At 44.1% G+C, this 25217-nt stretch overlaps 1 protein-coding gene across 1 annotated transcript; it reads left to right on the top strand.

Moving 5' to 3' along the window:
• The first annotated feature begins 2676 nt into the window (after positions 1 to 2676).
• Positions 2677 to 22060, top strand: SERINC1 (serine incorporator 1). The gene is made up of 10 exons (XM_053283904.1): positions 2677 to 2881; positions 6347 to 6508; positions 7021 to 7181; positions 10186 to 10265; positions 13023 to 13160; positions 14503 to 14672; positions 14773 to 14863; positions 18198 to 18339; positions 18470 to 18700; positions 19055 to 22060. Exons 1-10 carry the CDS (start codon positions 2843 to 2845, stop codon positions 19191 to 19193), a joined length of 1353 nt encoding a protein of 450 aa, XP_053139879.1. The 5' UTR covers positions 2677 to 2842; the 3' UTR covers positions 19194 to 22060.
• The last annotated feature ends 3157 nt before the right edge of the window (positions 22061 to 25217 follow it).

Below are 25217 nucleotides of genomic sequence, written 5' to 3'. Positions count from 1 at the left end.
CGGCCAGGGTTGAAGCTTTTAAAAAATGAATCCTCCTCTGCTGCTGAGCTGTAATGCTCCCCACTCTGTGTGGGAGTGATGGAGCTGAGCACCTTCTCAATACCTCTACTACTCTGTGCCTTCCATTCCCATTTGTGTTCAAATGCGAGAGGTGGTTGCACTTGGGGCTGGCTCTGCACAGCAAAAGTACCTACTAGCTCCAAATGGCCTAGTTTTCCGGGCAGCACAGTTCTAAGTCGAGCAATGATCAGCTCCCCAGCCAATGGGAACACTCAGGGGGCTTCAGGAGGCAGTGGGAGGGGAAGCCGTTTTGCTTTCTGAAGCACCTTGGAAGGCCGCAGGCCAGCTTGGCTTCTCCTCCTGTACTGAGATTTCTAGCATATCTGGTCCTCACAGTAGTAGCTTTGATTTGGAGTGCCTTCAGGGAAAGCTTGGGAGTAAACAATAAAGGCATCTGAAGTGCCCGGTGAAAAACGACTGAGGCAGGAGAGGGTCTCTGTGTTGGGACTTGCAATGTTTTCCCAAGCCAGCTAAAGACTACTTCTGCCCAAAGGTAGACAATATGATAAATGGAAGTAACATGACAAAAGAGGGCACCTGTGAAGTGTCTTGTTGGTTATTGATCTACAACATGCTATATATGGTCTTTAGGAAAAACAGGGAAATAGATCAAATCTGGAAGAAATTCATGGCCTTAGGCTAGGAAGTGATCTACTGGATGCACTGAACCCAATCCACTGAACCAAATGAACCTGTAACATGCTCCATTCCCTCCTTCATTGCTAACTTAAAGACCAAAGACATGTGGAGAACGTGGCATCCATTGGCAAGAAAACTTTGAGACGACATCAGCTGCTTTTTGTCAGATTTCCTTAGATCCAATTTCAATTTCCACATCTCATGTGACATGATACAGTGTTGGATGGGGAGCAGAACGCCACCTGCTCATTGGATTGGCTTCTTCTGGCAAAACAGACCCGTTGTGATAAACTGCATGCAGACTCCATCGCAACTAAACCCTGAAAAGTAACTACTGCACAGTCTTCTTGACCACCCATAAAAAAAAAAAGGCACCCAGTTAGCCCAGTCAACCCATCAAAAAAAGGGACTGTATGGGCCAGCATTGTCTACAATGCTGGGAACTGAGGGCGCAACCCACCTGCCCTTAACCCCCCCGCAACAAAAACAAACCCCAAGACCAGTGGATTGTGAGGGCCAGCCACTGGCAGTTCCCCCCTCAAGCTTGGAACAGATCCCCCCCACACACACAAAAATAAACATGGGATAGAGACAGGGACAGCTCCAAAAAGCAATTCTGCCAAGCAGCAGAGACCCACAGATCCCTGTCATCCCACCCCCAAAAATTCGCACAATGAAACTCCAAAAAGGAAGTGAACTACCACACAGATGCTCTGTGCGGGTTCAGCTAGTAGATTAAATTGTCCATGTTCCACAAATATTGGCTTGGCTTACTAAGCAGCTTCTATTTGTGACCACACTGACCACCTGCCATTTCCCCAAGTCTTGTGACATGCATGAGGAGAAGCAGGGATTTCCCTTATTTGTTATAGTGGGAGTAAACATCATAGTGAAAGTAACAAATATGAGGAAAGAGAACTACATAAAAACAGTGGAGCAATGGTTGTGCTATTTGCCACTCACAGCGACATACACTCAAATGGTCTCTGATGTTCTTCTACATGTCCACAGTAAATCCCTGCACACCATAATTTAAACCCCTTTAAAATCTGACTCTCCAGCTATAATACTGAGCTTTTCACTGGCAGGACTGAAGCCAAGGGCAACACTCCAGAATAACTAACACTGTAAGAATTAGAGTCCTTGAGCCTGAAAAACTTGTTAGAAAACTGGATGTAAAAATGAAAACATAAGAATAGTTATATAACATTTTTCTCAAACTCACAAGTCTACTGAGCCGTTTTGCTTTGCTGTTAAGATTCTATTAAGGGTGGAAAAAATATCATTCCCAAATATTAAAAAGTTCTTAAGACAATTAAGTAAAACAACCCGACCCTGCACAGAGCATCTGTGTGCTCTTTGGGGCCGCCTATCTCCACCCACCCTCCCCCGTCTCCGGCGGGGCCGAGTGCGGCCACCGCCTCCAGCGGGCCCAGTCGCCCCGCCGCGGCCGCCGCCAGCGGGCCCAGAGCCGCTGCCGCCAGCGGGCCCACTCCCCCCCGCCGTGGCCGCCGCCATCGGGCCCAGGGCTGCCAGCGGGCCGAGTGCCGCCTTAACATTCGCAGCTGGGCCAGGCGTTAATTCTCCTGGATGCGCCAGCCAATCAGGCGCCCCCGCAGCCCAGCCAATCAGCTGGGCTGCCGAGAGGCATTTTTGCCTGGCACACCCAGGAGAATTAAATATATAGATGGTCAACTGATCATCAATTCGGGAGCAAAATTGGCCAAGGGCACCACAACCTCATCAGCCGGCACTGATTTTTTTACTTTATAATGTACGCCTATTTGATTTTGACTTGCTAAGGGGAATAATTGCTTAACCTTGCAGTTTGCACCCCCAGACAGGCACGCAGAGAAGCGCCCGCCCGGGGAAAGCATTTATCACTTGAAGTCACACCCATCTCTTTCAGCCTTTCCGTGGAAGCCCCGCCCCTTGCCTCACGCTGCCGAGCCACTCCGATTGTCAACGAACGGGAAGGCGAGAGCGGGGCTCGTTTCTCCGTGGATACGGAAGTGACGTGCAGTCGCAGTCCACTCCACGGGTAGAACGGGTCGGAGGAGCGTAAACAGGGTTTTGCTATTCTCTGTCGCCGTCTCCATCTTTAAAAGTCTGCCGCGCAGCACACCGTCCTGTGGGGAGCAAGATGGGGGCAGTCCTCGGTCTCTGCTCCATGGCGAGCTGGGTAATGTGCCAGATTCGCGGGGTCCGCTGTTTTACCTTGATCGCGATGGGGGGGGAGGAGGAGGTGGGGGCGGTGGGTGGCGGTCGCCAGAGGCAGGACGCAGGCGCACCAAAAGCTCCCTGTCTGTGCCCCTCCATATGTCATCGCTGCCTTCTCCTTTTGTTTATAACAAAACAAAACAAGTAATTCTTCCCACGCCCGCTCTGACTTCAGAGTTCTTTCTTATAATGTCAAAACTGAAGAGGCTGTTGCAGAAGGAGAGTATTTTGCAGCGCAGACTGCAGTACACACTAGAACAATATGCTTTAATGCATGCAGGTGGATGTGTCACGCTCTTGAGCATCTGCAAGAGTGTATGCTTGTTAATTAGGAACAAAGTCATTGCTGCTTCGAGCCCCACATTTAAAGTAACATTCAGATTTGTTTGAAGAGAGCCAAATGGATTTGGAGGTGAGGAATTTCCCATTTTGAGAGGAAAAAAGTAAAGTCCCATCATGAATAACGGGAAAATTTGGCTGGTTTTGCTCATGTTTGCTTAGACAATTTTTTTTTAAAAAATAAGGTTTATTATTACTCTCAGGGGCAAGTTCCTGCTATAGGATAGTAAACTGGAGTAATAAGATAAAACAGTCTAACTGAGAAACATTGTTTAAGATGACAGACTGCTGAAGCTGGGATTAAGCTTGTCTTTGGTCTGAGAAATCCCACAAATATTTCTGCTAAAGTGTATATATTATGCTGTGTCATGGTCTCAATTTTACATCTGTAAAATGGAAACAGTAGTGACAGAATTGTTGAATGTTAATCATTGTAAAGATGAGAAAGCACTTTACAGATTAAAAATGCTATAGGCATGGACAGTGACCCTTTTGGATTCCAGAACTGTACCATTTGTGGGATACAAAATTATAAGGAATATTGTTTGCAAATAAGGAAGTATCTTGAAATTACCCATCTTTGTATTTGCACCATCTTTTGGGTGCTCCCCCCCAATCCGCTTCAATTTTTCCTAAATACAATAGTAATGGATCAGGATTAATACTAATAAGATCAGGATTAATTAATATTTCCATTTAAACTGATGAAATTATCTCACAATATAGGCAACATTCTTTTGTCAACAGAATTATGTCTGCTGTAGACTTGCAGCAGTATAAAGTCAATCCCGTGATGGTAGTGTGGAATGTACCACTTCAGAGTGGTACAATGCCATTTGGAATGATCCCCCACTTTAATAAGAAAAGAAACAACAACAAACTTCTCCAAAAATAGTATATTGGAAGATAGGTTCTGTGTCCTTTCACTGTTGTGCTGGTTTTATACTTGAAAAGTCTTTTTTTACAGGAGGGAGCATGATCTGAAATGGTACAGTCTGTTCTACCCCTTCAATCTGCTGTGTGCATAGGCCATACCTTCAATATTATTTGATCAGATAGCTCCTGTTTCAGATACACTGAACACTGAAAGAGCACCAACATTTTTAATGTTATATTTGAAGTATTGTAGAATGTTAAACTGCTGTTCGGTTCAGTGAGGCAGCATAGCCTCTGATTTTTGCAGGATAATTTCTTATTCCAAGACATTTGGGGAAAGTTAGTAGACTTCTGGAAAAAGTTAGTAGTTGTAAACCTCCTTGAGCCATTTTGGAGGTGCGGTATATAAATCAAATACATAAATTAAATAGAAGTTAATCAATTAATTAAAATTAATTTGATTTTTCTTTTAAATTACAAGATTTAATTAATCTTTAGTTAAAGATGGTGGTGTTATTTGTTGTGTGTCTTGTCTGCTCTTGGATGCTCAAGATCCCTGTGTGGCCCTTTGGGTACAGTTTAAGGTGCTTTGATTCAAAAAGCTCTGAGTGGTTTAGGCCTTACACAAAGTAGACCCTCTAACAGGGATTCCCAGATGTTGTTGACTACAACTCCCAGCATCTCCAGCTTCAGTAGCCTTTGACTGGGGATTGTGGGAGTTGTAGTCCATGACATCTGGGAATCCTGTTAGAGGGTAGGGATGTGCATGAACCTGTTTTGAGGCCCTTTTACAGGCCTCCAAACAGTTTCAAACGACTGGTGGTTCGGCCAGTTCAAAGGCAGTGGGGGAATGCGCTTACCCCTCCCACTGCATTTCCCCCTCGGCACTGCACTTTCAAAGGTTCCAGTGGGGCGGCAGCATACCTCTCTGCCGCCCCGTTGCCTTGTCGGACTGGATGTGCCCGGAAGTACACTGCTTGCATGCACGTGTTGGGCATGCACATGTACAGTGTGCTCACTCGCTCACATGCATGTTGGGGGCGCATGTTGGGTACCTCCGGTCCGCCGAGGCAATGGGGCGGTAGGGAGATATGCTGCCACCCCGCCACAACCTTTTAAAGTGCAGTGCCGGTGGGGGAAAACGGCGGGAGGGGTAAAGATAGGATGGGGTAAGGGGGAGGGATTCCTCCCCCGCCCTTAAAGGTATCCCCCACACACACACCTTTGAGCCTCACCCCACCAGTTCCGTGCAAATTCCTATTAGAGAGAACACTAGCAACTTAGCTCTTAGTTTGGCCAGGGTATAAAGGCAATCCTCTTGGTTTTCCTATAGCTGTGAAGGTTCTTTCTGATGAGGGATGGGAAATCTCTGTGGTTCGAGGTTTATTTCCCAGAAATGGCTTTAGTTGTTTCAGTCAGGAGTGGAGAGAGTTTAAACTGATTAGGAGTTCTTTGAATTGTCTATATTTTATCTAATAAATTTTGCTCTTTGATTTGAAATATCTGCCTTTAATATTTGATATAGGATGGCTACCAGTAAAACCGGGGGGGTGTTGTGATAGTAAAAAGAATGTGTGGTTGTATACCCTTTGGTTGCAACTGGGTTTACTTAGATTAAAGTTTATTTTACAGCAAAGTAACCATATAGAGGATTTAGCTGCAAGTTTTCTTTCCCCCCCTCACCAAGGTATATTCTAACTCCAAGAGACTAAAGTTTTTTGAAGGGTGGGGAGAGTGATTCAGAAACTTTGAAAACAGATGTAAAACAATATCTGCATGGAATGTGAAGTGTCACAGTGCTAGTGCTTTAGCTTGTTGTTAGCTATGGTGTTGTATGTCAACTTGAGTGTGACTTGTCGTGGTAAAAAGACAAATAACGTTTTATAAATAGTCTCTTGGCTGTCTTCACTGTAAATGAGAAGGAACAGTCAGAGAGCCATCCAAAGAGCAGTGTTGCAACATCATGTTTGCTATTTCAGATTACTTCTTAAATGCTTCTGGTTTAGTGCTAGAGTGCTGAATCAGTAAGCTCCCTAGTCTCTATAAACATGCGTACGTTTCAGTGCAGAAATCCTGTTCCTTGAAATATTGGCCGGACAGATCAAATGAGCATAGTGTAAATACTGAGACATCAGAGTCTGTAGTTAAGCAAACATCATGGATTACTGCATTGATCTTGTTCTCAAACACGTTTCTTCTTTCTTTTCACCAGCTACCATGTTTATGTGGTAGTGCCCCATGCCTACTGTGCCGATGCTGCCCCAGTGGAAACAACTCCACCATCACAAGGGTGGTATATGCACTCTTCTTGCTTCTTGGAGTGGGTGTAGCTTGTGTGATGCTAATACCAGGAATGGAAGAACAGCTGAAGAAGGTCAGTTTACTCTTCTGAAAACTATGGTAGAATTGATGTCATCACTTGCTTGTTCATGAGCTCTTGCTTTCTGTGTAGAACATTATTTTGTATATATAGGTAGAGGCCTAACGGTGAACCAAATTTCTCACTATGACTGCCTGCCATTGTAGTCTTTTTATAATTAGTGAAAGTGACAAAGTGGGGATGGGAAAATAATGAACAAAATGTGGTAGAATAACAAGGTGGTGTCCTATTTATGCCACCCTGAGTTCCTTATTAGAAGGTTGGGCTATACTGACTGATGATAAAAGTTGCCAATACTACTGCTACTACTATGAACATTTATACCACTTTTCAACTGAAGTTCTCAAGTGTTTACACAGAAAAAGCAATAAGATGTTTTCCTGTTCCAAAAGAGGGATGTGTGGCTTTCCAAAATGGCGAGAGGCCATATTTTATGTGCTCAATATTTAAAATGTACAGGACTTACTCATGGCCAAATCTGTACTATTTATATTTTGTGCTTACAGATTCCTGGGTTTTGTGATGGCCATGTAAATTGTGACGTTCTAGTAGGGTACAAAGCAGTGTACAGGGTGTGCTTTGGCATGGCCATGTTCTTTCTCCTGTTCTCCTTATTGATGATCAAAGTGAAGAGCAGTAGTGATCCCAGGGCAACAGTGCACAATGGGTAAGAAGAACATACTTTACTGTGTAATATATTGCTATGAAGGCCTCTCCCACGGTTGCCCCCCTGCAACTGGCATTCAGAGGCATTTTGCTTGTGAATCTGGAGCTATGATGATGTAGCCATTGACAGACTTGTCCTCCATGAATTTGTCTAATCTCCTAAAGGGATTAAATCTAAACTTGTGACTTTCACATTTTGTGTTGACAAATTCCATAGATTATGCGTGGTGTGAAGAAATACTTCCTTTTTTCGGAATCTCCTGCAAATTGTTTGGATGACCCCTGATTCTAGTGTTGTGAGAGAGGAACAAAAACTTCTTTGTCCACTTCCTCCACAAGATACATATTTTTCTAAGCCTCAGTAATATCCCCCCTCCCCCATTACCTTCTTTTCAACTAAAAAGCGACAAACAGTGTATACTTTCCTTGTGAGGGTTGCCCGCTTCTGCCCCCTTTCAAGTTCTACAAATATCCTCTTTGAGATGTGGGAGCCAGAACCACATACAGTATTTCAAGTGTGATTGCATAGATTTGTTTAAAATCATTATAATATTAGCAAATTTATAGCTAATACTTCTCCTAATGACCTTTAGCTTGGAGAATTACAAGCATATAAACCATCTTTCAGAAAATCTCAACAAGATTGAAAGTCTTAACTTATATGGTCATTTTTTGGTTGTGTGGAAGCTAGGTAAGAGGAAAACCTGGGCAGAGGTGATTCTGTGGAAGCAGGGTAGGAGGAAAAGCTACCCAGGTTTTCCTTCTACCTTGCATCCACACAACCAAAAACTAGGAGCATGCACACAGCTCCCAAACCCGGGTAGAACACAGTTTTTGATTGTGTGAATAACCTCACAGTGTGATCACTACAAGCTAAGTCAAGTAAAACATTTTGAAAACTCAGATTCTTGGATCCTAGTCACCATTAGCTCCTAGCAAGGTCAGAGCTGTTAGATGCAATCAGGGTGGATAAAAATCAATGGTTAAAAAAAAAAAATTAAAAATCAGATTTTTAAAATTTAAATAGGATTTTTAAAAATAAAATGCTTTTTGAGGAAAATATCTAAAGATAGTTTTCTGTTTAAGATATGTTATAGTCCAAAGGTTATTCATCATGAAATAAGGATTAGTTTTTAATTATGTAGCATGAGGCTATATATATGCAATGTTTAAAATTTTTGGTAAATGAATTCCATTAATCCATTCACAATGAAATGCTCTTCCAGAGGTTTCTGTAAAATTATTTTGGCAATTTTTCTAGAAGAGGACCAAAAATGAAACCTTCATCTGGTTGTAAATATTAAGATTACACCAGCAAGAATGAGTCTATGTTTAAAAAAAACCATGATTTAAATCTAGTCTTCCTGACTAGTGATTTAAATCATATCCACCCTGGATGCAATAGATGGCCAAAGGACATCAGCTTTGAACCATCAACTCTGTTGCTTTTTCAGTTTTCAAGAGACCATTGTTGAAGATAGAATAAGGTGAAGCAAGTGATGCATTCCTGCCTATGGCATCTAATTGGCGAGTTTTGGAAACATAGTGTTGGGCTAGTTGAACAGTCTGAACCAGTATGACAATTAATATATATATAATTCTCGTAGACGTGCCTCTGTGGGGATGCGTCCTGGCAACCCAGCGGATTGGCTGGGCGGTGGAGACGCTGGATTGGCTGGCCGCTTCGGAAGATGCTCGCTAGAGGGAGGGCCATGCAGGAAGGAGGCGGTTGAATGCTGAACGCTTGGCAGCCCGAGTCCGACACTGGGGACTGGAGGAAGGAGGAGGCAGCAACCGCCAACGGGGAAAACACAAGCAGGCTAAAAAGCATGGGGGGGGGGAACACGAATGAGAGAGAGAGAAAGAAAGAGGGGGAAACGGAGGAGGGAGCAAGCTGGGGCAGAAGGCTTGTGGGGAGGGGACTGGGGTAGAAGGCTTGGGGGGAGGAGAGTAGGGCAGAAGGTGGCGGGAGTATACAGAACGAGCGAGAGAGGCGCTGGGGGGGGCAGACAGAGCGAGCGAGAGAGGCGCTGGGGGGGACAGACAGAGCGAGCGAGAGAGGCGCTGTGCGGGGGGACGGTGCGAGCGAGAGAGTCGCGTGGGGGAGAGGCAGAGCGGGCGAGAGAGTCGCTTGGGGGGGAGGCAGAGCGGGCGAGAGAGTTGCGTGGGGGAGAGGCAGAGTGGGCGAGAGAGGCGCGCGGGGGGAGAGGCAGAGTGGGCGAGAGAGGCGCGCGGGGGGAGAGGCAGAGCGGGCGAGAGAGGCGCGCGGGGGGAGAGGCAGAGCGGGCGAGAGAGGCGCGCGGGGGGAGAGGCAGAGCGGGCGAGAGAGCTGGTGTGTGTGGGGGGGGGGACAGAGCGAGTGAGAGAGCTGTGGGAGGACCAGCCAAACGAATTCTCCCAACTAAACCCCAAAAGGAAGTGAACTACCACACAGATGCTCTGTGCGGGTTCAGCTAGTTAATATATATTTCCTCAGTATAGGAAGCTTGTCCTCTAAACACTGGGTTACCAGCCACCGCATGCTCCTAGACAGGGTCAATTAAAATTGAGCAGGCTAGTTCCCGTAGTTAGCTGCCAGACAAGCCCCAGGAGGAATGCCAGCTGAGAGTGATGTCCAGAGCTGACTGTCCTTTGAATCCATGGATGAACTTAGGATACTTGAGATCAAAATCTCAAGCCCTTTCAGTATGGTCCTACACTAGAATCCAGAGGTACTAGTAGGAATACAATGTAAAAATGAAATGAATGTAAATAAAAAATGAAAAGAATGTAAAAGGCAGGCATTTGTAGATATACTGGTATCTGTTGATTGTACATGTTGCTGTCAGAGTTATGTATTTTCTGTAAAAGCTCTATAAATAGTTATAGCTTAAATACTTTTCCTTCAGGTAATTCAAATAGCAGCATAAAATATTCTCCTAAATATTTGCAAAGTGGTAGGCCTAAGTGCATATTACAATGAAGTCATTTCTCTGACTTTAATAATTCTGTGTTGATTTTTTCAGATTCTGGTTTTTTAAGTTTGCCACATTAGTTGCAATTACGGTCGGAGCATTTTTCATTCCAGAGGGACCCTTTACGACAGGTAGGATTACCTCTAAAATTGATGCATTGGAGGAAATGAATAGGCTTTGATTTAGCCCCTTAATAGTCATTCCTGTTGCCACTGATGCTGTCCTTACATCCCTCCCTCGGGGTGGTGGCAGGGTTGTTGATTGTGACTGTTGTCTCTTTCACTGCATCATAATTGCCTGTTCCCACCCTGTTGCTCTCCTCCCCCGCCCCCCGCCCTCATGCTGCTGCTGCCACCTTTCCTCTTCCTCTTGTTCTCTTTGTTCCTATGGGTTTTTCGGGACACCTTGTATACGTATGTCTGAGCAGAGCACATAAATTACACTCAATTGACTGTCTACATTGATAAGACCTGTGGCCATGCTTGCCACATCTGGAACACAGAGTGCCACCACAGTTGCATTGAATATGTCCATAGCTGCCACATAGGTAGCATGTGGGCAGTTGCCCTTTGTAGTGAGTGTTAGCCCTCTCATGTCCTAAAAAGAAATACTTAGGAAGTTGGTACAATGTTCCGGTGTCTCCCCGGAAGAATGGTATGATTTGGAAGTCCCAGGATGGTGCAGTGGGGAGAAGTTGAGTGCATCATGTAACCAGTGTTCAATCAAAAGGTCACTTAGGTATAGACCTTCCGCCTGCCCTGCGTACTTGAATCTGACTACATAGCACCTCTCTGAGACTTCTTCTCTCACCACCACCTCCTCCCCATCTCTGTCTCCCTCCTGCCTCTGCTCCTCTTCGTCAGGTAGGCCCTTGATCTGTTGCATCCACAGTGCTTCGTCCATGAGATGTTCAAATTCGTCATTTGTCACCAATGTGCCTCTCCCTTGATAGACACAGGGTTCATCTAGTCCTGCTTGCCCCACCTGCCACTCTCTTACTCCCACTGCCAGAGCTGCCACCACTGGAGACCATGCGCTGGTGGTAGTGGTGTTGGTGGCTACTCCTTGCTCTCTTCCCCTGCCTCCCATATGTTCATGTGTTCTTATAGTTGTGGTGGTTGCTGTCAAGATTGTCATGGTGGTTGCCGTTGCCTCTGTAATCTATGTTGCTTCTGCCCTCACACCTGCCGCTGCCGCCACCTTTCAGTCCCTGACCCACCAATTGATCGTGTCCCAGTATTTCTGGAGTGGCGGGGCTTGTCCCTCTTGACTTGCACGTACACTTGCTTTGCACTCGCTCTGGTCCAGTCGTGGGTGAACTGCAACAAAGTTCATGACTCAGGCACGTGCCACTTGAGGGGACACACCCTCGCCTCCCTTTGGAGCTGTTGGCGTAGCTTGTCAAGTGCTGTGATGTTCTTCTTTTTGACTGCTCTCACCTTGCTTCCTGGTGTTGCTGCTACTGTGCTCATTGTCTTCAGGGTAGAGGAGTTGTTATCCCAATCTGTGGCTGTGTAGATGATGGGGGAGCGTTGGGATGTCCCTTTGCCTGGTGACTCGGGTTGTCATATTGTCACGTTTGATTGCTGCTGCTGACTCTGTTGATTGTGCTCAGCACCTCTGGGTGTGCTCGGTTGGCCTGAGGGAGGTTATGTCTCTTCCTCTCCCATCGGCCTCTGTTCCTCTTCTTGTATCCTGGGAGTTGATACTTTTGGGGGGCTGGGAATGTTGAGGATGGGCTACAAGAGTGAGTCTTTCCTAGGCCTTTTGACCTTTTTCTTTTGGTGGCGGCTGCTGCTGCTTTCTGAAGCACTGTGTGCTTACTGCATTCAAGTTTTGTGTAAGTACATTTTCTGACGTTTAGCCCTTCTGTGCTTATAACAGATGAAAATATAAAGCTGTATATCACTTCTCAGCCTTTTGGCTGAGATCAAGTGTGTGTATAAAGCGGCTTTCTACTGAATCATGCAAAAATATGCTCTAGCCCTAAGCTAAGGCTCTTCCCTTCCCTCTGTTTTTCAGATTGTCTCTCTTTAGGTTGTAAGCACTTTATTTACCATATTTATATACTGCCTGATATATGCATCTGTAGGGGGTGTACATAGTCCAAAATACACTATAAAAATAATTGAAACACTTTCACAGAATAAAAACAATTGCAATAATTTCACAGAATAAAACAATTAAACAGTTTAAAATTAGTTTTAATTAAAAGCCTGAGAAAACAGGTGTACCTTGAAGGTCTTTTGAAAAGCAATCAGAGATGGAGAAGCTCTTATTTTGACATGGAGTGCATTCCAAAGCCCTGGGGCAGCCACAAAGAAGGCCCAGTCCCGATGAGCCAGTGGCAACCATAAGCAGACCTCCCCAGATGACCTTAATAGGCAGCAGGGTTAATGACAAAGAAGGAGATATCTTAAGTACCCTGGACCTAAGCCAGCCAGAGCTTTATAGGTAATAACCAACACTTGTATTCACTTGGAAACATATTGGCAGCCAGAGCAGTTCTTTTAAAATTGGTGTTCTATGATCCCTTCAGGTTGTTCCAGAGACCAGTCTGGCTGCTCCATTCTGTTCAAGTTGTAGTTTCCAGACTACATACAAAGGCAGACCCATATAGAGTGCATTACAGTAGTCAAGCCTGGAGGTTACCAGCATATGTACCACTGTTTTAAGGTCGCTTTCCTCCAGAAATGGGCATACTGACATATCAGCCAAAGCTGTTAGAAAGCACTCCTGGCTACTGCCCTTTTTTGTGGCTGTTTTAAACTGTTTAGGTTGACAAGTACATTGATGGCACTGAAACAATTAGTAATAAAACAACTGACTGGAGAGACCATTTCTTGTTATAGCAGAATTAATATATTGTCTCTTATTTTGTTTCTTAGTATGGTTTTATGTAGGCATGGCTGGTGCATTCTGCTTCATTCTTATCCAGTTGGTTTTACTGATTGATTTTGCCCACTCCTGGAATGAATCCTGGGTTGAAAAAATGGAGGAAGGGAACTCAAGATGCTGGTATGCAGGTATGTGATGGCTTGCTGTTTAGCATGGCAGTGTTCATTTGTTAATTTAACTAAGATGTTTGATGATCATACAAATGTAGATTGTATGAGACTGGAGAAGACCTGAATTTACCTCCCTCTGTCCAAACACAGACACATGCTCTTTCTCTGCCTAGCATGGACCTTCTTGGAGGCATCATTGGGGAATAGGCAAGGTAGAAGTATGTGTGCAGTCTTATATGCAGTTCTCCCGCTATTTGATTAATATTGTGAGAGTATGAGCTTCAGAGCTTGTAGTGCCACTTTGATGATGATGTGGATGCATTCTGCTCTGATCAGCTGTGCAGAAGCACTGTTCTCACATACCAGCTGCTTCCCACCCCATGGATCCAGCTTCTGTAAATGGAATTTACCTTCTGTTACTAGATGGAGCAGGGGTCCACAAATACTGTTTTGACTTATTAGCCAAGCCCATATTTGTTCTCGCTACTACTTCTGCCTCTCCCTGGATCTTAAACTTCTGAGGACTTTGGAGAGAGCCAATGTTTTCTATCACTTGTGCTGCAGGAGACACTCATCTCCAAATGTTTGTGCAAGTGAGAGGAAAATCTGTCTCCCTCCTAAGCCCTTTGATGCTTGCAGAGGACTTGGAAGAGAAGCAGAAGCCCTAATTAGACATTTATGTTGTACAGGGTATACAGCTGTTTGTACACTCATACATGGTTTTTTGTGTGAATGACTGTACCTGTGTTCATTTTAAAAGTGAACCTGAGTGCAGGTCCCTCAAATGCACAATATAGTTAGGAAGTGTTCTGCTGTATTTGTGTTTGACATAGTGTGTACAGATCTGTACACAAATAGGAGTGCTGAACATAACGTATGTATAGGACTAGAGTCTTATCTCAAACTGGGTGAAAAACACCAACATCTCCCCTGCTGTTTCTTCCCTTATTCAAACCTCATTGCAAGTGAGAGAAGAATCTGCTTTTCTTTCAAGCCTCTCTATGCTTGCTGGTAAGGAGGGAAGCAAAGTCTTCTGTTATATAGCAGTTTGAAGAAGAAAAGAAACAGCAAGACCCAGCTACAGTCTGCTGGAGGCAGTGTGGATGCTTGGGATTGAGGTTGTAGTTTATGATTGTATTGCTGTGGTTAGGTAATGTGGAGAATTAATGCTTCCTCTTGAGAACTGGTCATTTTTCTAGATCTTCTAAAACTGGTAGTAGTAGGTTAGTTATTCTGATGGAGTTTGTGGGCTGGCCAATTTATGATGTATCCTAGGATCTTATTTTAAGTAGCATACTTGTAAATCTCATTTTAAATGTGCTAATAAAATCTGAATACAGTTTTGTTTGCTTCTCTACAGCTTTACTTTCTGCAACAGCACTAAATTATCTTCTATCTCTGGTGGCCATTGTCCTATTTTATGTTTATTACACTCACCCAGAAGGTTGTTCTGAAAATAAGGCATTTATCAGTGTCAATATGCTGCTTTGTATCGGCGCATCTGTCATGTCAATTTTGCCTAAAATTCAGGTATGAGTGTTTCATTTAGTTTCTAGTTGAGAATCGGGTTAATTCGTAGTCAGTTTTGTCACATACCTACTGTACTATTTGGTCTTCTGTTGGGATATAGGAATCGCAACCAAGATCCGGGTTGTTGCAGTCATCTGTGATAACAGTTTATACCATGTATCTAACATGGGCAGCAATGACCAATGAGCCAGGTAAGAAGATTTGAACTTCTGAAGATGTCATATATGTGTCTGTATGCATATGTATGTAGGATACAGAGAGAGAACCCTTGTACCTATTGGACTTAAGTACACACTCTGGGCTGAAGTTGGTTTTCATGCTCATGAATAAGATTAGCCCCACAAGTTTCTACTCTTGACTGAAGTTTATTATTTATTTATTTTTGTTTATTTAAAGTATTTATACCCCACCCCTCCTGCTGCTTGGGGTGGCTCACAATATTTATAAAATAGTTACAATGTAAAACCAGACTAATAAAATTAACCAAATTAAGCTAAACAAGTTAAAAATCCAAGCTAAAGCTATAAACTGAATTGCAGATTTTAAAATTTCAAATTAAAAGTTATTTTAAAAACTAATAATTGTAAAAACTAAAGTACAAACCAGATATAAGCAACAGGTGAAACAATAAAAAGCATCTTTTTAAAAATGTGTGTTTTTTTTAAAAAACATGGAGGGAAGGAGGGAGAATATAAGAACATAAGAACAGCCCTGCTGGATCAGGCCCAAGGCCCATCTAGTCCAGCATCCTGTTTCACACAGTGGCCCACCAGATGCTGCCAGAAGCTACAGGCAGGAGTTGAGGGCATGCCCTCTCTCCTGATGTTACTCCCCTGCAACTGGTACTTAGAGGCATCCTGCCTTTGAGGCTGGAGATGGCCCACAGCCCTCCGACTAGTAGCCGTTGATAGACCTCTCCTCCATGAAGTTAGCCAAACCCATGGAGCATGGTGAAGCTCTTCAGGGAGGGCATTCCAGAGCTGAGGGGCCACAACCGAAAAGGCCCTGTCTCTAGTCTCCACCAACTGGATCTCTGTCAGTGGTGGGGCCATGAGTGGGGCCTGAGATGATGAGTGGAGGACCCTGGCAGGTTCATATGGGTGTATGCGGTCCAACAAATACCCCAGCCCCAAGCCATTTAGAGCTTTAAAGATCAAGACCAGCACCTTGAACCTAGCCCAGAAGTGGACTGGTGACCAGTGAAGCTGCTGCAGGATGGCTGTGATACTTGTGAAATGACTTGAACCCATGAGCATCCTTGCGGCAGCATTCTGCACCAGCTGAAGCTTCCAAACAGTCTTCAAGAGCAGCCCCACATAGAGCATATTGCAGTAGTCCATTCTGGATGTTAACAAAGCATGAGTGACTGAGGTCAGGTCTGACTTCTCCAAGTAGCGTCATAGCTGGCTTACCAGCCGTAGTTGGTAAAAGGCACTGCTGCACACTGCTGCCACCTGAGCCACCAAGGACAGCGTTGGGTTCAGAAACACCTCCAAGCCGCAGACTTTACCTTTCAGAGGGATGGGGTCACACTCCAAGACCAGATTTATCTCACTACTCAGATAATCAGTTTTACCAACCCAGAGCACTTCTGTATTATCTGGGTTAAGTTTCAGCTTGTTTGCCCCCATCCAGTCCAGAACAGCCACTAAGCCGCGGTTCAGAGCCTCCGCTGCTTCCTTGGTGTATGCTGATTTAAAAGATAGGTAGAGCTGGGTGTCATCAGCATATTAATGGGACCGCAGTGCACACCCATGGATGGCCTCTCAGTCTCCGAGAGGTTTCATGTAGATGTAAAACAGCATAGGGGATAGATCCCTGTGGCACCACATAGACCAAAGTTGGCCAGCATAGAGCTATGCACCATCACTCCTGTCACTTAGAGGTGGCTTTTGGGTTCACTCTTTATTCTTCTCTGCATCGTTTGCCAACTGCAGAAATGTACACTGCATAAATAACGAATTAATCAATTAACTTACCTCATACTTTCCATTAACATTTAACTCAGCATTCTAGTTATCTTTTCAGGACTGGCTAGTACTGCTAGTTGATATGGCAGAACCTTTTGATCCTGTGCAAGTGTTTGTCAAGATGGTGACAAAATTAATGTTAAACACCAGAAACTTGTGAATGCTGACATTCATTAACAGTAGATGTTAAACATTTATCTCTGGTGCCCAATTTTAGGGCACCAGAGAGAAATGCCAGCAAATTTGAACATGTATTGTTACAATACTTGGATAGCCTTGTATTTCATCATTACAAAATAGGGTTTCACAAGCCGACCCCGCACAGAGCATCTGTGCGCTCTTTGGGGCCGGCTACCTCTCTCTCCTCCCGCCTCAGTCTCCGGCCAGGCCGAGTGCAGCCGCCATCACAGCCAGGTCCGCCGCTACCTTGCATCCGGGCCTGCCGCCGCCTCCGCGGCCACGCCGGACCCACCGCCACGCCGGACCTGCCGCCTCATCTCGCCTCCGTGGCTGCCCGACCATAGCCCACTACTGCTGCCGTGGCTGCCCGGCAAGCCAATTCTCCCGCCGCTGTGGCCTGGCCCGCCACCACCGCACCAGGCCCGCTGCCTTGCCTTCGCAGCCGCCCAGCCTCCAATTCTCCTGGGTGCGCCAGGACCAATCAGGCGCCCCCGCAGCCCAGCCAATCAGCTGGGCTGCCGGGACGCACATTCGAAAGGCACACCCAGGAGAATTATATATATAGATTTTTCTTCCATTGGGCAGCAATAACTTTATTTTATTTATTTAACATATTTATATACCACCCCAAACCTGCGTCTCAGCTGTTTTATGTGGCTGAGATTTAAGGAAAATAGGAGCATGTCATTGCTCTTTTGTAGACAGTGTTGCTGTGAGTTCATGCCTGCTGGTAAGTCTGAATCCATATCCTAGCCATATATGCCTCTGAAGCCGGGCTTATGGTGTGTTAGTAGATCTGATCATCCATCCTAGCACTCCTTTAGCTGCTGTGGTGGAACCTGATAGGGCCTTCTTCATAGTGAAGTTCCTATTCTGTGTACCCAAGCCTCTTTTCTTTTTTTTTAATGTCCTGCAATTACAAATTTCAATTTCCTGGTTTCTCTTGCTATCTCTCTAATACTAAAGTGAAACCCTGCCTCCCGCCACTGCCCCCCACAGTTGTAAGCCTAATTCCGTCCCCATCTACTATATAAGAATGTTGTTTAATTATATGGTTTAATATGAGTACAATGCTTGGCTAGTCCTATGACAAATGACCTTCTTAAGGAAAAGTTCTAGATATGTCTGATTGCAGTGAAACAGTTCCAAAATAAGTAGCTCAAGAACGACAACTTTAGACTAGCTTAAATGGTTAGCACCTAGTAAGGCTGTTTCAAGGTATGTGCAGATTAGACTATTTGTTTCTGTTCTATAACATTTTGACCATTAGACTATTGTTTCTGTTCTACAGAACCTTGTTTACAAGTACAGAGTCATATTCACTAAAAATATTTGACTATATATTTTTTAATTTCTTGTGTCTTTACTCATCTAGACAGGCAATGCAATCCAAGCTTGCTGAGCATAATTGGCTATAATTCCACAAGTCCTCCAAGCCAGGGTCAATTTGTCCATTGGTGGGATGCCCAAGGAATTGTAGGGCTCATCCTGTTCTTACTGTGTGTTCTCTACTCAAGGTAAGTAGATGTTCTGTGAGCAGACTGTATGGTAACCCTCTTATACATATTCAGTTGTTTGAAGATACCCAGCATGTCCATCTAATGACTGCTCTCCCTTCCCCCCCGCCCCGGCACCCCCTAACTGCAGTATCCGGACATCCAATAACAGCCAGGTCAATAAACTGACACTAACTAGTGATGAATCAACACTGATAGAAGATGGGCTTCCTAGAAGTGATGGCTCCCTCGATGAAGGAGATGATTTCCACCGTGCTGTTGATAACGAGAAAGATGGAGTTACTTACAGTTATTCATTCTTTCACTTCATGCTTTTCCTTGCTTCACTTTACATCATGATGACTCTAACCAATTGGTACAGGTATGTTGATTTTATAGGAAGTTATAGAAGGCTGCTCCCCCCCCCCCCCGCCGGGATATTGACAGAGGGTTGTGGGACCTTCAGGGGTATCACCTGAGCACAGTGAGCTCAGAGGGAAGAGGAGACAGGCAAAAAAACCCACCTCTCCTTCACTGCACATGCCAAACCTTTTTTGTCATATGCAACATTAGCTTTGATGTTAGCCACTCATAATTAGAATTTTATTCTTACACTTGCTTTTAAAACAAAACAAAACAAAAAAACCCACGATTTTATCAGAAAGGATTTGCCTTGTTTCACAAGTTTTCAGTAAGCTCTTTTTTCTTCTCCCCTCCCATCCCTTGTTTTTCTCAGTCCCGATCCTGCCTCTGCCTCAATGACCAGTAAGTGGCCATCTGTGTGGGTAAAGATATCTTCCAGCTGGATTGGTATAGTCCTCTACGTGTGGACTCTGGTGGCTCCACTTGTCCTAACAAACCGCGACTTTGACTGAGCCAAGCATCTCGTCTGAAAGTTGTATTTTGTTGCTTACTTGAAGCTAACAGTATTCCATACTAAGATGTATTTGTAAATATGTGTGTGCGTGAATGTACTCTCTGTGTAGTTTAACTTGTTCTGCATGGTTACTTTTAGATCATGTTTTTCCATTTCAGTGACTGTTTTCTAGCTGAGCTTAGTGATGATTGCTGCTAGATGGGATAATAATTCTGTGTGTGTTTACACAGTCACTTCTGCAGTCTCCTTTTAAAAGCAAAAAGTGTGTGTGCAGGTTTGGAGTGCAAAACCATCTCCTGCTTACAGGTTGTTTCCCTTCAGGTCCCCTCTGGACACTTTTCCTGCAGCTGGGGTTCTAATACAAGAAGGAGCATGCTGAGAGAAAAGTATATCTGAAGAGATACAGGAAGGTGAAAGTGCAGTTCCCCTCATCTGAGTGCCCTTGATAGTGTTGAAATTGGATTTCCCACCCCTTCTTTCTATGTGATTGGGGCAGTTCTGTGTGGAAACGGTTGCTGCCATCACATCTACTTGGGCCTTTGCTACTACATTACTAGTGCAGAGCCCTCTTTGTTGGAATAGCTTGCTCCCTTAAAAAAGAAAAAAGAAAAATCACAATCTTGGTGATCTTTGGGGCAGGGCAGTTGAATGTATGGTGAGCATGTTTGCCTCCTTTAAAGTGGCAAAGGTAACTGGCACTTTAAAGAAGGTCATTTGCCTTGCTGTAAGTTTGTGCAGCATGATCTTCCCTGTCTCTTAGCAAGGGATCAGGTTCATGTATCACTGCAAATCCTGCCTTTAAAATGACAACGCTAAGCACGATCCCTCCCTCTCTTTTTGGAAGTGCTTTAGCAACAGAGGGGGAGAGATCCCAGGCCCATAGTGAAAGGCAGCTATTTTTCCTAGGAGAATACTGTTCTTTGTGAGACAACTTTATCCTCCATGAAATGTCACCTTTCACGGCAAAAAATGAACTCAAAACATTCAGTTGAGCCCTGCTACTGTACTCCTAGATCTTGTTCTGATTGAATGGTGTATTCTTTTTTTAAATGGAAGTATTTTAAATGCATGTAAATAGGCTAAGGTTGAAAGCCAAATAGTTGCAGCTATAATTAGATGGGTAACCACAAGGAATGTTAGAAGAGGCTGTTGGGAATGAGCTAGGATTGTCTTTGACAGTTTTCTGGGCCTTGATTGCAGGACTGCGTTCAAATAAGCAATACAGTGTTGTTTGCTTCTTGCTACTTTTAGGTGCAATTTTAGTTGTGTACAGCAAGGAATGGAAAAAGTGTTTTCCTATCTCACTCAGCTGTGATGTCTGCACTGCAAAGGTGAGGGAATTAAAGCAATGGAAGAGAGAGTGTGAGTGTGTTGATGGTGGCTAGTCTTTGGGGTTGCTGTATTACCCCAGCCAAAGTTCTTATGGGTGGCTGGGTTAGGAGAGTCTGCTGTTAAATCTGATTCTGATTAAGATTAAGAATCAGATACCAGAAGCATAGAAGCCTCTGTGTAGCTTGGGGGCTTCAGTTTGCTAAAGGAACAGAGCATCAACTGGTGGGGGGCCAAGGAATGTCCAGTCCGCTAATGGGCCTTCGCTGATGAAAAAGCAGAGCAAGGAGTAGGCTGTTTGATCTGGTAGGGAGGGAAAGAATGCATCTGTGACTTAGCAGTCCCTTTCATAAAATCTTGATTTATTTATTTTTTAAACTGGCAAATTGATATTTCTGTTGAGAACTGTCACCAGGGCTAGGGTAAGCATGCAAGGCCTAGCATTATTTTTTTTTAATATGGGGCTGGTTGCTGTGCTTGTAGATTCGATGAAGTAGAAGGGTGGCATTAAAGGAACTGGAGTAAATATTTTCAAGGTTGCACTAGGAATGATTAGAAACTTGCATGAGATTTCTGGACATGAAAAAAAGCTGCCAGTTTGCTCAGGTTTGCTGTTTTTCAAGTGGAGTGCTTTGGAATATTAGTCACACTAATAATGCATGTTATAGGTGTCATTCATTTTTGTATCCGTTTGATACTAAGGGTTTGTTTTTTTAATGTAACCGCACTTACGTTGTTCTAACGTAACCGCTAGTGCTAATTGCAGGAATTGTAGTTAGTGTCCATCAGTGCTGGAAACTGTAGTGTATCCCATTGCTGACAACTGGACACACCAAGAACGTAGACTACAGATGCCTGACTCTTACAGGATGTTTCTTTATTATTTTTCTTTTCTTTCTTTCACTTGATGCTTTATACGCCAATCTGGCATATCAGTATGTTCTTGGGAGGTATTATCTAGCTTAGTTAGCAAGTTGAGAATCAAGTTAATCCTCTCCAGCAATATTTGCTGGATACATGAACACTTATTGATATTAATTTGCAGTTAAGAACACCTGTATTCTATAGCTGGTCTCTACAAGGAAGTTGTTCTGTTCAAGATATTGGGAAACCTGAACTATTTTAATCTTTCAACAAAATCTGGAACTGCATCCTGTGTGTGTCCATTGCTGGCAATGGTTTGACACTTGGAAAACCCAGGAACAATTAGGTCTTTTTTTGTATAGTGTGCTTTGAATATGTTCAAATGCTGTGCTGATTTAACTGGAAGTACAATTATTGTTTGCTCTGAGGTCAAACTGGGAGAGAATTGTATTTCAGCTTCATCAGTGTTCTTATATTGCTGTGCACTCGCTGCTTATTACTAACTCATGTTGATACTTCTAAAAAAAAATCAAAATTACATTGTAATATATTGAAAGACTGATTGTAAATTCAACATGAAGAATGCAATATGGAGGTAGATTTTAGTATTTAATGTTTAGTCACTTTGAGTATATTTGCTGTAACTATCAATAAACACTCAGATAAAATGGCTGCATAATCTTGATGTCTTCTATGTTGTGTAACGTGTAAAGCGTGCCATCCAGTCGGTTTTGACTCCTGGCGACTGCAGAGCCCTGTGGTTGTCTTTGGTAGAATACAGCAGGGGTTTATCATTGCCGCCTCCTGCGCAGTATGAGATGATGCCTTTCAGCATTTTCCTATATCGCTGCTGCCCGATATAGGTTTCCCACAGTCTGAGAAACAAACCAGCGGGGATTCAAACTGGCAACCTCTGGCTTGATAATCAGATCATTTCCCCGCTGTGCCATTAGGTGGCTCCTTCTGTGTTGTACCAAACTTACATTATAGCAACATGTTCAGAGATAGGTGAGCTACATAGTTGTCTAGGAATTTGAACCTGGGTCACCCCGGACCAAGTTGCTTACCTAATACACTGCACTACAGTGGCAATATAAACTATTATTTTAGAAAGTTGGAAGCCATGTTGTAGATCTGTATTGCCCTGGTACACTTTAGTTTGTCATGATCTCTGTTTCAAAACTACCTGCAGTTCCTGTGTGAAAAGCTTCAATTGTATCCCAGTACTGATGCCACTTCTAGTGAGAGAGCAGTTTCTATAGCACCGTTTAAAGAGTAGTACCCATGATAAGAAATAGTGCTGTTCCCCCTGCTTATATTATTGATATTCAGTTTAAGATGAGAGTTAAAGTGCTTTATATTTTCACTTCTGCTCTAAAAAGCATGGACATTGCAAATTAAGATGCCCACCTTAACTTCCACACCATATACTGTACACTGTAAAGTCTTTGAACTGTTTTGTATTTTCTGCTGGCTTTAGAAACGAGATTCCATGCACCCACATTTTGCCTTGGTTTTTCAGCTCAAGATTGGTCTGGCATAGGGGTGTGCACAGACGATTTTCTGCGATCCAGTCCTAATTGGGACTAAACTGCAGATCACGAACTGTTTCGGTTGAACTGGCCAGCTGGGCCCAAGCATACCGACCCAGCCTACTCCATCCATTAGATCTGAGCTAAATGAGAAGGTGCTTACCGGTGGTACTGCCGCACCTGGAAGCAAGCGTGGAAGCCAGGAGAGTGCCAGAGCCACGTCACCGCTGCAGGGGGAGTGCTTCCAGGTGGAAAGCTGGACATCTGGCTGGACATTTACTTGTATAGGTGACATTTTGGGGAAGCACTAATCTTGCAGAAAGTCATCAGAAGCAGTTCTAGAAAATGATCCAAAGCTTCAGCTCCCCCAAGCTACACCTGTTGAACTGCAGCCAGATGCATCCCTTCCCAGTCCATTGTCAAGCTGAAAGATCAAGAGAAAATGTGGGTGCATGGAGTCTAATTTCCAAAGCCAGAATAATATGAGACTGTATGGCTCTAAGCCATAATATGCTTCGGGAATTAAAGTGTGCACCTTTTTAAAAAGCATGGAAATTGCACGTTAAGAATATGAATGAAAATGTGAAGCACCTGAACTCAAACCAAAGGTGTTTGGATTACTGTAGTCTAAGTGTTTCAAAAAGTAAAATAGGGTTGGGTACTGAGAAAGAGAAATGTATAGTGACTCTTTTCCATGCTTGAGTCTCCATATTCTTTGGCAGTATACTTCTGGTGTAGAACATTCATGTTCAAAGATAGAATTCTAGCTGCTTATAAAGGGCAGTAGAACTTAGTAGTCTGATTTAAAAGTAAAGTGTGCCGTTGAGTCAGTGTCGACTCCTGGCTCCCACAGAGCCCTGTGGTTGTCTTTGGTAGAATACAGGAGAGGCTTACCATTGCTGCCTCCCAGACAGTATGAGATGATACCTTTCAGATCTTCCTATATTTTTGCTGCCCGATATAGGTGTTTCCCATAGCCTGGGAACCTCCCTATTCAGAAACAGTCCATTAACTCCCCCTGGATACCACCACAAGGCTGCCTGTTGCCTTGCATCCTCACCACATTTGCCAGCTCACCCGGATTCATGTTCCCTCACAAGAGCTCTAGGAGCCTACACCTTTGCAATGCCCCCTGGCATCTTGCTGTTCCTCACATGCCATCCTGCTGATGCCTCAGTGCCCTCACCAGGCCCCCTTCACCCTATGTGGCCTTGCAAGTCTGTTTGCTGCTGTATCACTTGCCCTCATCCCTTGTCAGCTTGCTGCCACCTCATGTGACCCTGCAGGGCCATTTGCCACTCTGATGATGTCTCACATGCCTTCATAGGTTTATTTGCCACCTTTGCATGCCCTCACATGGCCCACTATCATCTTGCCACTGCCTCAATGGTGAGAGAAAACAAAAGGAAAAGGAGGGAAGCTATACACATTCTGGAATGCTTTCCAGCAGCAGCTAAGTTCATAGGAAGCTGCCATATACCGAGTCAGACCATAGGTCCATCTAGCTCAGTATTGTCTACACATACTGGAAGCAGCTTCTCCAAGGTTGCAGGCAGGAATCTCTCTCAGCCTTATCTTGGAGATGCCAAGGAAGGAACTGAGGGCTATATGCTCACATTTGCATGATGTATGCACAGCCAAGGTGTATAATGCATGAGAGCTGGTCTTGTGGTAACAAGCATGATGTGTCCCATTAGCTAAGCAGGGCCCACCCTGGTTGCATATGGAAGGGAGACTCAAAGTGTGAGCACTGCAAGCTCCATCCCAAGTTCTGTTTCCTGAGCACAGTTCAGAGGGAAGCCTTCAGCAGAGGCTTCTTCTGGGAACATAAGGAACCTCACCACCCTCCATGAGTGCAACTATCCTTCCGTTCACTGAAACACCTTCTGCAGTCAGAGGATCACTCACCTAGAGGCTTGAATGCTACCTTAGTTTGATTATTCCTTTCTAGTCAGTGGGGTGGGTGTTCAACTATACAGGGTTCTGAAACCTTCCTCACCATATGACATCCTTCCATACCTCAACTTGAGTTTTAGAATACCACCCCTGTCATTATTACAAAGGAAACTGGCTTGGGAACCAGTTTCCCTTGACATACAATAATTCTTGTCTTGAGTTTGTTGGGCCAAAAAAAGGGTATTCATGTATAAGTTTTAGACCCACAAAAAATAAACTAGAGGAAGCAGCTACCAAATGTGCCTGTGTTAAAATGTAGAAAGATGCAACTATTACATAGTATCACATGATTACAAAAACATGAAGGCAGATATTCTTGCCAGTTCAAAGCACCACATTAA

The sequence above is a fragment of the Hemicordylus capensis genome, chromosome 1, assembly GCF_027244095.1.
Source record: "Hemicordylus capensis ecotype Gifberg chromosome 1, rHemCap1.1.pri, whole genome shotgun sequence".
Classification (NCBI taxonomy): Eukaryota; Metazoa; Chordata; class Lepidosauria; order Squamata; family Cordylidae; genus Hemicordylus; species Hemicordylus capensis.
Note: the sequence above shows the minus strand (reverse complement) of the source record. Positions and strands in the feature narration are given on the sequence as shown.